Source organism: Eptatretus burgeri, chromosome 11, assembly GCF_056783735.1.
Source record: "Eptatretus burgeri isolate ZD-2024b chromosome 11, Ebu_testis_v1, whole genome shotgun sequence".
NCBI lineage: Eukaryota > Metazoa > Chordata > Myxini > Myxiniformes > Myxinidae > Eptatretus > Eptatretus burgeri.
The window spans coordinates 43,118,206-43,133,687 of NC_140971.1; the positions used below are offsets into that span (position 1 = coordinate 43,118,206).

At 39.1% G+C, this 15,482-nt stretch overlaps 1 protein-coding gene across 4 annotated transcripts in view; it reads right to left on the bottom strand.

Annotated features, from left to right (window-relative positions):
* Positions 1-6,633: 6,633 nt before the first annotated feature.
* UNC13B (unc-13 homolog B) overlaps positions 6,634-15,482 on the bottom strand; it is a 353,113-nt gene continuing 344,264 nt past the window's right edge. For all 4 annotated transcript variants that reach the window (XM_085846260.1, XM_085846261.1, XM_085846259.1 and 1 more), the window contains one exon: positions 6,634-8,986. In XM_085846260.1, the coding sequence (XP_085702386.1) occupies positions 8,701-8,986 (286 nt within the window). In that variant the 3' untranslated portion in view covers positions 6,634-8,700. The remainder of the gene's footprint in view (positions 8,987-15,482) is intronic.

Genomic DNA, 15,482 nt, shown 5'->3' on the forward strand with positions numbered 1-15,482 from the left:
TGAACGAAATGTCATTTCACCTGATATATTAACATCCTTTATTTCATCAAGATTTACATCTTTAGGGTTGTTGAAAAAAATACAAATTTCTCCTTGCATATTACAGATGGTCTTATCTTTTCTTTCTAAAGCTTCATCCATAAGGTTTTTGTTCTTTGATACTTTTTCTTGTTTCATTGCTTTTTCTAGTTTTGAATATATTACTAGAAGGAGAGGAGAAACTTTTGTTAGAGATACTTTAATTGATGTTCTACCAGGTATACTAAAAGCCCTTCCACTGAAGGAAATTGAAGAACTCATATTATTTACCATAATAGTTTTTATCCAATAGTTGTTATATTTATCTTTGTTCAATTTTACATCCTTGACATATTTCTCAGTATCTTTAACAGATGAAGAGATTGATTGAAACTTGTCTTTTGTGTCTTGAAACATTGTTTTATTAAGTGAAAAAGTTGGAGGATAAAATGTTTTTAAGCACAGATTCACCTATAAATTAAACGAAATTTTCATCAAGAAAATTTTAGTTTAAGCAAAGTTTTATTCTATAAATATGGTGAATACAACGTACTGCGATGTTTGTAATCACGAATATAAACATTATAGAAAACACCTCCGAACCAACAAACACACATTTAATCTATTTCATCAAATATCTCCTCTTGAGTTGGAAAGAAAACATTGTGATATCTGTTCAAAGGATGTTTTGAAGAGTAGTTATAATCAACATCTTCAATCACAAAAACACAAGAAAAATGAGTTTAAAGTAAAGGGAGACTATTATATTAAAAACACTGATGAGGCATTTAAAGGGCATATAAAAATAAGGATTTTTCAATTTGGAGAACCCGGTCCATCATCAATAGCTGAATCAATTGAAATAGTGAAACCCGATGTTGAAAAATTTATTAAAAAGACATTAAAAGAAATAAAAACTTTAAAGTTTTATATGGGAGTGAAAATGAATATGAAAAGACAAGATGAAGAACAAACTCCTTATATGAGAACAGATCTTCATTTTATAACATCATTTCAAGATTTTTTGAATAGTGGGGTTTATGAAGAACTATCAAGACAAGAGGAGGATGTTGATAATACAGTGGTAGGAAGTGGATTCAATCTTAAAAAAATCATCTTTTTAGATATACACATTCTAAAATCAAACCCTCTTAAAGCTTCTTCTTATATTGAATTACCAAAAGAAATAAAACGAAAGAAGGCAGTTGTTAATATTAAGAACAATGATAATAAATGTTTTCTCTGGTCTGTTCTTGCTCACTTTCATCCACCAAAATGTAATTCAGAAAGAGTAAAACAATATATGAAATATGAGAATACCTTGGACATTAAAGATTTTAAATTCCCAATGCCACTAACAGATATTCCTAAATTTGAGAAAAAGAATAATCTTTCTATTAATGTATATGGATTAACGGATACAAACAAAGTTCAAATATTAAAAATTTCAAACAACTATAAAAATGAAGAAACACACATTGACCTTTTATATTTTAGTGTTGGAAAGAATTCACATTACACATACATCAATAATTTATCAAGATTAATCTCTTCTCAGGTATTCAGAACAGCAAACAAAATATATCCTTGTAAGCGATGTCTTAATTCATTTCATACAAAAGAACGATTAGAACAACATTCAAAATATTGTAGTAATCATAAATCAGCTGTAATTACAATGCCTAAACCTGGTGAAAAGATTTATTTTGAAGATTATAATAAATCTATCATGCACCCATTTGTGATATACGCTGATTTTGAATGTATCCTTAAAAAGATAAATACTGCTTCTCCTAATCCAAAAGAACCATATACAAATAAATATCAAAAACATATTCCTTGTGGTTTCTGTTATTATATCAAATCATCTGTTGGAGAAAAGTATAACAAACTTGAACATTATCGTGGAAAAAATGCTTCACAAGAGTTTGTAAAACGATTAGAAAAGGATTGTATAAGACTCACTAAATTAATGAAAGAAACAAATGAACCGATGAAATTAACCAAAGAAGAAAAATTAGAATTTAGAATGAACAATATCTGTCATATTTGTGAGGGGGAAATTAAGGAGTCTAAAGTTAGAGACCATTGTCATCTTACTGGTAAATATAGAGGTCCCGCTCATTCCTGTTGTAATCTTAATTATAAATTACCTTCTTTTATTCCAGTCTTTCTTCACAACAGCGCCAACTATGATACACATCTATTTATAAATGAACTTTCAAAAACACCAGGGAATATTTCTGCTATAACAAACACAAGTCAAAAGTATATTTCATTTTCAAAAATGATATTCACAAAACCTTTAACTCGTATTAGGTTTTTAGATTCTTACAAGTTTATGGGAACACCACTAGCCTACCTCGCATCAAATCTAAGCTCCACGGACTCTTTTCCAAATCTTAATTCATTCTTTCCAAAAGAGGAAATTCTCACTAAAGAGGAAATTCAGATTAAAGAGAGAATTCAAAGTAAAGAGGAAACTCTAATTAATGAAGAAATTCTAACTGAAGATGAAATTCTAATTATAAAGAAAATTCGAACTAAAGAGGAAATTCAGATTAAAGATGAAATTCTGATTAAAGAAGGAATTCTTACGAGAGAGGAAATTCAAACAAGGAATGAAATTCAAAGTAAAGAGAAAATTCTTACAAGTAAGGGAATTTATCCTTATGATTATATGGATTCATTTATGAGATTTAAAGAAACACAACTTCCTTCAAAAGAAAGTTTCTATAATAACCTTTATGAAGAAGAGATAAGTGATAAGGAATATAAACACGCACAAGAAATATGGAAAATATTTAAGATAAAGAACCTTGGAGAATATCATGATTTATATCTAAAAACAGATGTTTTATTGTTAGCTGATGTGTTTGAGGCTTTTAGAACACTCTGTCATAATAAAAATTGTTATGGATTAGACCCTGCCCACTATTTCACAGCTCCTGGTTTAGCTTGGAGTGCAATGTTGAAAATGACAAAACAAGATATAGATTTAATCAGTGATGTTGATATGCTTTTGATGATTGAGAAGTCCAAGAGAGGTGGAATATCACAAGTATGTTCAAAAAGATATGCGAAAGCAAATAATAAATATCTTCCAAATTATAATAGTGAAAAAGATAGTAATTATTTGATGTATTTTGATGCTAATAATTTGTATGGATGGGCAATGTCTCAATCTCTGCCTTATGGTAAATTAGAGTGGGTGGAAGAAAAGGATTATGAAAAGGCTTTGATGAATATTGTTATTTCTTCTCAAGAGGAATTGAATGACGAAGAAGAAGGTTATTATTTTGAAGTTGATTTGAGGTACCCGAGTGATCTTCATAATAAGCATAAAGATCTTCCTTTTGCATGTGAGAAAGAAACTCCAAAGAAAGAATGGTTAAGTGATTATCATAAAAGTTTTAATATTAAAGGTAAATCAACAGAAAAGTTATTAACAACATTCTATGATAAAGAGGGATATGTTTTGCATCAGAGAAGCTTAAAACAGTTTTTGAGAGAAGGATTGAGAGTAGCTAAAATTCATAGTTTTAAAATTTAAACAAAGTCCTTGGGTGAAAAAGTATATTCAATTCAATACAGATATGAGAGCAAATACAAAAGTAAAATTTGAAGGGGACTTTTATAAATTAATGAATAATGCTGTATTTGGAAAGACTATGGAAAATGTTAGAAACAGGCAAAACATTAGATTCGCAACATCTTGGAAAGAAGCTTCGAGATTGATAAATAAACCAAGTTTTGAGAGAGAAGAGGTTTTTTCAGAGAACTTTTCTGCAATTCATATGAAAAAGGAAAGTATTGTAATGGATAAACCAATTTATATTGGAACAGCAGTTCTTGATTTATCAAAGATATTGATGTATGATTATTTGTATAATGACTTAAAGAAAGAGTATGGTGAAAATGTTTCATTGTTGTATATGGATACTGATAGTTTTATCCTAGATATAAAAACTGATGATGTTTATGAAGATATGAAGAAAAATATTGGAGTATATGATACAAGTAATTTCAGCAAGAAGAGTGAGTTATTTTCCAAAAAGAATGAAAAGGTTATTGGTAAGTTTAAGGATGAGTTGGGTGGAAAAGTAATGAGTGAGTTTATTGGATTGAGAGCAAAGGCATATGCTTATAAGTATGGTGAACAGATTGATAAGAGGTTAAAGGGAATAAAGAAATATGTAATAAAGAAATCAATAACTTTTAGAAATTATTATAATTGTTTGATGAATAAGAAAGAAGAATATAGGAAAATGAATACAATAAGAAGTTATAAACATAACATATATAGTGAAGAAGTAAATAAAAAGGCATTAGGAGCCTTTGATGATAAGAGATTTATTTTAGATAATGGAATAGATTGTGTTCCATATGGATATTGTATGATAGAGTGTATAAAATAGATTATGTTTTAACGATGGGAAGATGGGTTAGGGTTTTTTAAGGGCTACACTTGTGGTTTTTCACAATATATAAATGGTTAAACCAAGTATTAATCAAACTAAAGAGTGGAGAAAATCTCAGTCTTGGTATATAAATGGAAAACATAATGAATGTGAAAAATATCAAATAAGTCTTATTGAAAAAATAACTAAAACAAAGGTAAATAAAACAAATAAGCGAATTAATTTAAAAACTAGTAAGTTAGAGGATGTAAAGAAAAAAATGAATATCCTTGAATGGACTGAAAACTTTGATGGTTATCAATTGAACAATGAAAAAACAATTTACTATAATCTCAAAATGATATGTGGCTCAGGAGGTGGTCAGATGAGAGCATTAAGAGAAGTTTATCATTTCGTAATGGCACAAATGGGGTATCTTAAAAAATATAAAGATTCAAATGTTTTGTTTGTCAATATTTTAGATGGGGATTATTGTGCAAAGAAAATTAAACTATTGAAGGAATTTGAGAATGAACAAATCTTTATAGGTTCAATGAGTGAGCTGTTCAACCCCCAGGTGTTCAATTCAATGAGGTTCAACCTCCAGGTTAAAAGGGGAGACAAATAAATATACCTTGGGATAAAAAGGGGGTTTATTTTTAGGGAAAAAAATATGAATCGCTGAAAATCCCCCATTCATTTACATGGGGAAAAGTGAGCCAGAATCAGTATTCTTACCCTACTTATATATATACATATACATACAGTACACTAGGCATAAGTCAGCAGCGTGTAACTCGTCACTTCGCCTAAGTCGGCAGCGTCAAAAAGTCCCGAATTTATCTCATGTTAAGTCCCTATGAATAAAGGGTCATCCCTCTGTAAGTCGTCATCTCTAAGTCGTCACTTCGTCTAAGTCGTCAGATGTTGTCTCCGCGTAATGGAAACTCGAGTAAATTACCACTCCTAACTCGTCACACGGAACTGCTGCCTCGTGAGAATCCCGATTTCATGAAATCGTGATGCTCGCTCATTGGTTTACACCGCCAGTGATAGGCTATTTATAATGGCGTACACATGTTGATCGCACTGCAGGCAGGCCAATGGCGACTAAGCGTAAGCTTACAACTAAAACCTACCAAGAAAAATATGACATTATCCAGTTTTGCGAGGCAAACCCACTGATGAAGAAAACAGCCATAGCTGAGAAGTTGGACATCAAACGGCAGACATTGAACGATATCTTGAAGAATAAGGGCAAGATATTTGGACAAGTGGAGAATATCATGAGGCCGGTGGTAAGTGTGAAACACGTGAAATGTGTATCCTTTGAAGATGTCGATGACGCGCTCATCATCTGGTTTCGGCAAATGTCGGCTCAGCCAAATATTCGGTTGGACGGTGAAATGTTGCTGCTGAAGGCACGTAAATTCGCTGCGGACCTCGGGCATGATGATGCCGAGACCTTGCCGATGCACTAGATAGACAGATTCAAAGTGAGGTGGAGAATCGGCAAGGTGAAGAAGTGCGGCGAATCAGGCAGCATGGATTCGGCAGTGGTGCACGACTGGAAGGATGGCAAATTGAAAGACATCTTGGAAAGGTATCAGCCTCGGGACGTGTACAATGCCGATGAGACTGGGCTTTTCTGGCAGATGCCGCCAAAAAAGTCTCTGGGGTTCGTTGGTCAATCCCATCATGGTGATAAGCAGGCGAAGTTGTTGTCTTACAGTTGTTCATTATGTTTACTTTTGATAAACTGATTCATGAATTCCATCTTTGCTTGATCACTTTCCAACTCACCAATGAACGCCCACCTATGCCCAGAGGATTGTGTTTTCCTTTTGGTACAATAGCCGGCTCTCACACATACGTGTCCAGGCCACGTGCGACTTCATCCTTCACCCCACAGTCATCATGAATGTTCGCATACGCGCAAGTCGTCACATTTCTAAGTCGTCACTTTTTTCTCGGTCCCGATGGTGACGACTTACGCCTAGTCTACTGTATATATATATATATATATATATATATATATATATATATATATATATATATATATATATATATATATATATATGCTAAGTACCATCTTGACATGTCTTAGTAGTCACATTGCATGACATCATGACCTAATGGGTCGCCATCTTGGAAGAGTGTGCTACTGGCAAATTAGTCCCATCTTTCGGTGACACCAAACGAGAATTCACAAAAGTTCGAAACATTAGTCTTTATTTCAAAGGGTGGCACATGCAAAAATATCAGACATGCTTTACAAACAAGCACCAGTAAAAACGTGTTCCAAATAAAAGGTAACCACGTCATGCAGGATAAGTGATCGTCCAGCCAATTACTGTGAGAACTCTCCTTGCTCCACTGACAAACTCTGAATGTATCAAGTTTGGCAAAACCTTTGCCCTCATGGACAGTTTAGATGAAACAAAGCATGGAAGTCTGAGAACAGTAACACTTCACATCCCAGAATCACCCTTCTCCAGTAAAACCTAAACGATAAATCGCCACACATTGAGCACGAGTTAAAAATTCCCCAAAAGAGGTGTCAAGTTTTGGATGAGACTCAAAACGAGCTGGGATCACAGGATCATGGAAATTATATAAAAATGTACAAAAATCAGGGACTTCTGCACTTTTTGCTCCCCGTCACCAGCTGGCTACAGGCTGCGGAAACGTACGACTCAAAGTTGCAAGACTGCGTGAAAACACAGTGGTTTCAATTTGTACACAAAAGCACAAAGGGACTATGTACAAGTGTAGAAAGGTTGCTTGTACATATGTATAACAAATGTAAACAGAGACAAAGTCACAGTTTGGTTTCATTTGTACATGCCAGAGTCTTACGAGAGGACAGGACAGGGGTTGTGGGGGGGGGGGGGGTTGAAATATGGGACAAACAGGCTAGATGACCCTGCCAGCTTATCACAGTGATCGGTGCAGCACATCACATTGTCCCAGCTGCCTTGAGTAGGGCCAGGGGACGATGGAGCTTCAGGTCTGTGTGCTGGAATGCTTGAAGATTCATGAGCACAAAAGCAACAATAGACATATGGAGTGCACACACAAAATGCGCTCATTGAAAACCCTGCAAAGCACGTTGGTACGCACGAAAGGCAGAGGCAGACTGTCACGATACGGTCACGAGCTTAAGCACAAGGTACATGTGTGCATAAACCGAAGAAGATGGCAAAATCTGGAGTAAGAGTATGTGACACTTCCCATGCCCATCTATCTAGGCCCAAAAGGATGATGGCAAGGATGAAGCTTGGAACAACCTTTCAGTGAGGGGGGGGGGTGCAAGATTGATGAGGGGGGTAGCTTATGGCTTTAACAGTTCCTAGCCATGTTATACAAGCAGCTTGGAAAGGTTACAATGAATCCTCCCTCAACCTCCACAAAATGCCATTGTGTCTCAGAAACAAGCCAACGCAGAGCTTAGAAAAAAAAAAAGAAGGAAATAACAATCCATTTGTAACAAACACCCTTGGGACTTTTACGAAATAAATAACATTATTAATACAAGCAGAGAAGGATTGGGAGGACACACTCCTATGGAGTGTAATGAGCAAAAGGACGGAGCGAAGGAATGCAAATATGGACTGATCCTTGGGAAAGTGCATGTGCTGTGCTTTTGACTCTGCGCGATGAACCCATGTTGCGGAAAAAATTATTGGTGATCTGCCACACACCAGCACAACCACATGTGCTTTGAAAACGACGGATGGTGTTCATCTTCCGAAGGCAAAGGAAAAAGGGGGATGAGTTTGATTGAAAACAGAGACACTTTTCATCACTAAAACTCACTTTTTGGCAAACACAATCACACAGCCCACCTTGAACAGTATGGAGTCTCCCACAACCCAGGACTCTGAGGTTGTCGAAACTTAGTTTTGGGCTTACACAAATGACATTTGGAAACAGTAGAGGTGGAGAAGGAGGAGTTCAGTTGGAGGCATAAAGGCAAATCAGGCAGTCGTGAGCCGATGAAAAAACAAATTAACAAATTTTCACACCCAGGTAGGGGAAGGTTAAACAAATAACCAGGTGACAAAATATGTGAATAACCTGTTACAAGAAATCAGCTTTGCCGATTACACAATCCCATCATCCCAAATACATAAATAAAGTAACTACTATGATAATAATTGTATTACGAAGAGGTAAAATAACAGCCAAGCTCAGCGATGTCAAGATATCCAATGTGATAAGTACTGCCTATGAACCAGATCCCAACAAGTGTGCCGAAGGGCCACATCTCATGGAGTCGTCATGCAGGCTCCTCGGCAGAGCGAGACTCCGACTTGAGACGTACAAACTCTCGGGCAACTTCATCGTTGGTGCGTTGAGACAAGATACGGAGGATCGTGAGGCCTGTGTCGTCCATCTTGAGACCTCGTGCCAAAGGGCACCAACAGGCGCAGCTTCCACGTTCCTGGATGTCACGCAACTGCAGCACAGACAGGCCCAGTACACGATCTTCACGTGCGAAGCAGTAGTCTTTGACGCAAATGTGCAGCTCGTATGCATCGGGTCCATCTTCATTTCCCAGCATGCTGCAGATAAAGCAATCTGTTGGTGCTGCAGCAATTTTGTTATTATCATAATATTTTCAGTGTTATCATCGAGATTAATTTGTCTGCAAGTCCATGGGGGTGAGTTTTACTGGAGTCTGAACTCAAGGAATCTTCTACCAATGTTGACGCTTGCTTATGCACCAAGTACAAACAGCATGGAATAAATAATGTCATAAATGAATGAATAAAGGCTTGCATTTTTTCACATCATTATTGTTGATATTCCTTGGTATCAAGGACAGCCAGACTGGAACCCTTCAAGCAGATGCAAAGACAGTCTTCTAAAAAGGATTTTCTTTCTTTACAGTCGAGAGGTTCATGGAAGAGCAAGGTAGATCTGACAATGGAACAAACATTAAGGGAATTAATGAACAGGATAAGAGGAAGGAAGTAAAGGAGAAAACTGAAATGATCCAGTCAGATCGTTGGGTGAGGAATGGTGAATCCATCAATTCCATCCATTGGGACCACACTCTGTGCAGAGTGTTTGTGCTGCTTAAGCAGTCTCCTGGGCTATTGGGACGGGTCGCCACTCCGACAATCTTGGACAATCCTGGACGGGTCGCCACTCCGACACAGGATACCAGCATGCTGGTACTCATTTTGCCAATCTCAGAAGGATGACAGGCTGAGTCAACCCCACCTGGTATTCATTCAACAGCTGATAGTGGGGCAGATAACAGCAATTTTTGAGAGGAATCGTGCAAATGATACAAGTATCAAATTTGGCACATTTGTTCTCCAGGGGATTCTAATCAAATCTGCCTGATTGGCCATTTGAAAATCCAAATTAAAAAAAAAAAACTTCACAAAAGGCAAGATCACGAATCAATGTTTTAGAAACATCATCAAAGACGTTCCAAGTCTGCCATGCAGTTTTCTTCCCTTTACCGCGGAAGGCAGACACGACGTCACATCCAGTGAACGCATGGAAGTATGGGATCTCTCTAGCTTTCTCAGGCCCTATTGCAGAAACTACCTCATGGACTGGAATCCATCGTGCCTTCGCTCCTTGGCCAAAGGCAATCCACATGTTCTCAAGATCTAGTTCCTGTAAGGATGGCAGTACAGATATTGCTATGACTAGTACGTCCGTGTCATTAGCCTTCATGATAATGGACTTGCTACCATCCATCGTTGCATCCCTGGCATGTACAAATATTAGAGTATCAGCTTCTTCATGACAACATGGAGACACAGCATCCAGTGACTTCCTTGTGTTGCTAATGGCATCTTCTCCTTTTGTGACAATGACTGTGCTTGTCGTCTGTGCTTCACACATCTTTTCCACAAGGAAGTGAAACAGCTCAGTCTTGTTGCTGTCATCTCAAAGAAAGCTTCTCCAGTTACTTGGGGTCTTACTGGTTCCTGTCACTCTTCTTCTGATTCCTTGCCGCCTTTTCGACCTTGCCTCAGACTTCAGACTTGACTTCTTGTACACATCAAACACTACGTCCACCCTCTCGTACCTGGCACCATGGGATTCCACCTTTGGGATGATGTCTTCTTTAGCATAGTCATCAAATATCTTTGAAGTGCATGGAGGTTGGGCATTGATAAGTGCTGAGCCATCAATGATGACTGCATCTCCCCTTGGTTCTCTGTCTGTGATGTTCACTTGCGCATCAAGAATTTCAGCCAGCTGTGACTTTAAATTTTTTTGAAGTTTTTTTTTTTTCTTCAAATTTTTCAAAATTTGGATTTTCAAATGGCCAATCGGGAAGATTTGATCAGAAAGCCCTGCAGAACAGAAATGGCAAATTTGATGCTTGTATCATAATTTGCACGATTTTTCTACTATCTACTGCACTATGATGGGGATTTGAACTCAGGACCTGAGGATCCAAAGCCCACCACCCTAACCATGAAGCCAACACCAGGCATGAATGGTGAATGGAGGGTAATAAAGATCATGGGCCAGAATTGGGGATGACATGAGATGGCAGTTCAGATTTAATTTGGAGTTTTATATTCAAAGGCAGAAAAATTTATGAAAATATACATTTTCAAGGGAATTTGTCTGTATTATTACAAAGGTGGGGGAGCATGAACATCGTTGGTGCGTGTTCGTGTGTTCGCACCATTGTTGGTGCAAGGGTAACATAAAAAAAAATTGTATTTGTAATTAACATATTTCCATACAAGTTCAACATCGTGTTCTCATCACCCTCCACTAAAAAGCGAGAATTAAAAATAAACAGTTCCCATCACCAACTATATTCTTGACGAAAAAATCTCTGATTGCTCACACGAGTCATAAAAATCTCCCATTGTTCGCATCACCAGTGATTGCACGAAGTCACCAGAGTTGAGGCTGTGAAGTTTTCATGCAACAGATATGGAGGTTTAGTGGTGGTGGAGAAATTTGTCAAGGGAAAACCGTGGCTTCTGAAAAAAATAACCCAGGCAGTGTACAAGTACGAACCTTGCTCGAGGGCTGAAGGCCAAAATTCTGAGGCCTACGTACGTGCTGGGACCTTCTCAAAGGCCATGAAACGCACGATATCGAGACAAATATAGGCTCATGCTTTTTATTTTTTTGTATACAATGTCGAGGCTCATATGAGAGCTAGCACACAGAAGGTATAACAAGAGGAGCAGGAGACAAGAGAGGCAGGAGAGGGAAGGACAAAACAGTGGAGAACAGAGACATTAGATCTGTGGAAGGGAGAGGGATGGGGTGAGTACGCAGGGGAGACAATATGGACACTGCAGGGACTCAGGTCGTTACATGACAGCGACTTTCAGAAAGAAAAGCAGGGAATTTGAAGGAGGTGGGGTTGGGGTGGATTGAGGGGTGGGGGGAGGGTGGGTGTGGAAAAGATCCTGGTTTTGGATGGGGGCAGATAAGAGATGGTGGTGAACAGTTGTTTTTAAGACCTGGAGGGAAGAGTGGGAGTTTGTTCCATTGGTGGGGAAAAACAGGAATGAAAGAGTGAAGGTGAGCAGTGATTCTTGATTTTGGCAGTTTCACCAGAAGTGGATTGCTGGTGGACCTTGAGTGCCCTGTGGAAATATGGGGGGGGGGGACATATTGCAGACAGAGCAGGGGGGGGGTGGCAAGGCTGGAGAGGAGATGGTAGAAGACAGAAAGACCACCGACCTCCCTGTGGTGAGAGAGAGTGAGAGGCCCAAAGACTCGGCCTCCTCACGGGAGATACCAATGATCCTAAATGCCTTGGTTTCCACAGCGTGAAGCCGAGAAATGTGAGAGGCAGGAGCACCAGCCCAGAGGGGAGAGCAGTACTCCATCAGGATGCGGACAAAAGCTTTGTATGTGGTCAGAAGGTCAGGTGGGCCAAGGAAGGACTTTGAACGACAGAGGATGTGCCCAGTCGGCGACTGGCTTGGAAGAGAGCTTGGAAATGTGGCTTTCCCACTAAAGATCATGGCAGATAGTGAGACCCAGAAGCTTGAATGAAAGTATTTCTTCAAGAGGATTGTTGAGAAAGTAGATGGGAGGGTTTTCCAGATGGTCCTTTCAGAGAGACATAGTGAGAGTGTGAGATTTCTCAGGATTGAAAGACATGTTCCACATGTTGGACCAGTTTGTGATTATATCCAGATCTGCAGTGAGCAAAGAAGCTGCTGCTTGCTGATCTGAGGGATGACAGATGGTACAGCAGAGGGTGGAGTCATCAGCAAAGGATTTTCCAGACAGTCAGAGAGATCATTGATGAAAACCAGAAAAAGAACAGGGCCCAGAACACTCCCGTGAGGAACTCCAGCCTGGACAGGAAGAGGGGATGAGAGAATTCCATTGAGGGCCACACATTGGCTGCAACAGGAGAGAAGCCATGAGTAGAGATGGCCTTGGATACCATTGGAAGAGAGTTTGGTGAGCAGAGCAGTGTACCAGACCGTATCGAAGGCAAGCGATATGTCGAGGAAGATGGCTCTGATTTAATGTCTGGCATTGAGGACCTCCATCCATTGTTGGGAGAGCAGAAGCAGCATATACAGGGTAGAGTGACCTGGTCAGAAACTAAACTGATGATCAGAAATCAAGCCATTGGAGAAGAGGAAGGATTTAATCTTTGAAGCGATGATGGATTCCATAACCTTGCTGATGATTGGGAGAAGGCTGATTGGTCTGCAGTTGCAGGGATCTGTTTTTGCACCTTTTTTATGCAGGGCAGTGATGTTTGCTGATTTCCAAGCAGATGGCAGATGACCTTGAGCAAATGAGAGGGTGAATAGAACAGAGAGAGGGTGAGCAAGAGCAGAGCAGGTTTTTAGAACACGTGGGCTGATGCCGTCTGGACCGGTTGCAGATTCTGAGGCGAGGTTTGACAGCAAGCTCTCCACCTTGTCAGGAGAAAAGGACATATAGTCCAGGAATACCTGGGTATGACTGGGTAAGGTGGCTACAGAAAGCGATGGGTTTGGGACACAAGATTTAGAAGCAAACACGGAGTTTAGGTATTCAGTTTTTCTCATGCAGTGTCAGCTGTGCAGCCATTTGAGGTAAGGGAGGGGATGGAGGGGGAACATACACCAGAAACAGACTTAACTAGACGCCACCAGGATTTGGAGGAGGGAGAGAGGTTTGAGAGTTCAGTCTTGAGATTAGAAAGATGTTGTTTCCTGGCTCTTCTGAGGGTAGTCACACTTGCTCTGAGCTTTGTGGAAGGAACTGAGATTACCTTCAGTTGGATTTTCTTTTCATTAGTCGAAGGCAAGTTATTTCAGGACAACTGCCTCACCACAAGCTTCAGTGTACCATGGGCGGGAGGAAGGGAAGGACAACTGAAGATGAGATGGGATAAACCTGTGCATGAGAGAGAGCAAATTTCTTTGAAAGAATTCCCAGGATGAGTTGATGTTGGAGAAAGTAGAGACGGGAGACCAATCTAGAAGTCTGATGGCAGCTTGAAGTCCCTGCCAGTCGGCCTGAGTGAAATGCCAAATCGATGGCACCGAGGTGGTTTTCATAACAACCAGAGAGAGGTTTACTTTGACAAACACGTGGTCAGATGAACTGATTGGAGCGGAGGAAGAACAGCAGATATTTTCAAGGAAATTGATCAAAATCAGATCCAGAAGAGTTGGAGTAACATTGGTTGAGATTCTAGTCGGGAAGTTGACCGATTGTTTCAGTCCCAACGAGTCGCAGAAGTCTTTTGCTGAAGTGCCATAGCAGGTGAGAGAGGTACCCACACCTCGCCAAATTGCATGATGACATTTGACGTCACCACATATGAGGAAGAGCGAGTTGGAATGAGATTATATGTATGATAGAAGTTGGTCCATGTTTTTGGAGAGCGAGATGTAAATGGAGTCCTCACTGTTTGGTGGACGGTACAAAACACATGTAAACATGAGGCGGGAGTGCAGGGGAAGCCGTAGCCAGAGGTATTCCTGGGGGTGTGGGGGGGGGGGGTGATTGCAGTGCATGGAGAGTGAGCTTGCTTTACAATAAAGGGAAAACATGGGGAAGGCATGGCAATCACAAATGCTGTTCCACACTTATCATAGCAGATGGCTTCTGCTTACCGCAGCACAAAAACAGCAAATGTCTTGTTTGGTTAGGTTATAATTGCAGGTGGAGTCAGGCCAGCTGTCCAGCCAATGAGTGGAAGACACAGCTCCTTGGCTAATTAGATACTCTGGCCTTCACTGTATTATGGGTCACGTGATAACTGTTGGCCAATCATATTGTAGATAAATAAAATGGAGGGAAAAGTGGCCTTTAAAGGTGATGGGTGAAAATACCCTTTGGACAATCGCTGGGTCAGACTTAGTTTGTGTGCCAAATGTGGTGGTTGTCGGCTCAGTGGTCTGCAAAAAACATGAACATACAGACATATGATAAATTTTATTTATTAGATCGATTGATTATTAGGATATTTAATGAACACTTTTTTGCATATTAAGGCTAAATTGTGTCAAAGATGATGAATATGAAAAAAAATTCAAACTATATTACCCATGGCTAGTTGATGATATGTACGTCATTTTGCATTGATTTCTTAAAGGGTTCTGGAGAAGAAGATTTTAAAAAACTTTTTTGTTTTCAATCCAATATGGCCAACAAACCACGTGACCAATGACATTTAATTCTTCATTCACATCGGGTCGTAAGATAAGATATATGAAATTTCAGATTTTTTAGATAAGATTTCTATTCAACTAATTATGGCTGGAATACCATTTCACCGATGATGTCATCATTATAACACCATGATGGAAAAGGGGGGGGGGAGGCTTGCTGACATGCCAAGTTTCCAAAAAAAAATTTGTTGAGTGGTTTCAGAGAAAATGATGTCCATTTTTAGCTAGCCTGTTCGAAGAACAGAGAGCTATAGCAATACCCCCGGCGTGAGCGTTAGCGTCAGCGTGAAAATGTTAAAGTTTTTGGTAAAAGTTATTTAGAAGCTTGCCATTCATTTAATATGTGGACTAGGATGCTGATATTTGGCATGGAGGTTCCTTTGGGGTATACTATTGGTGTAGTGAAGTTGAAATTAACAAA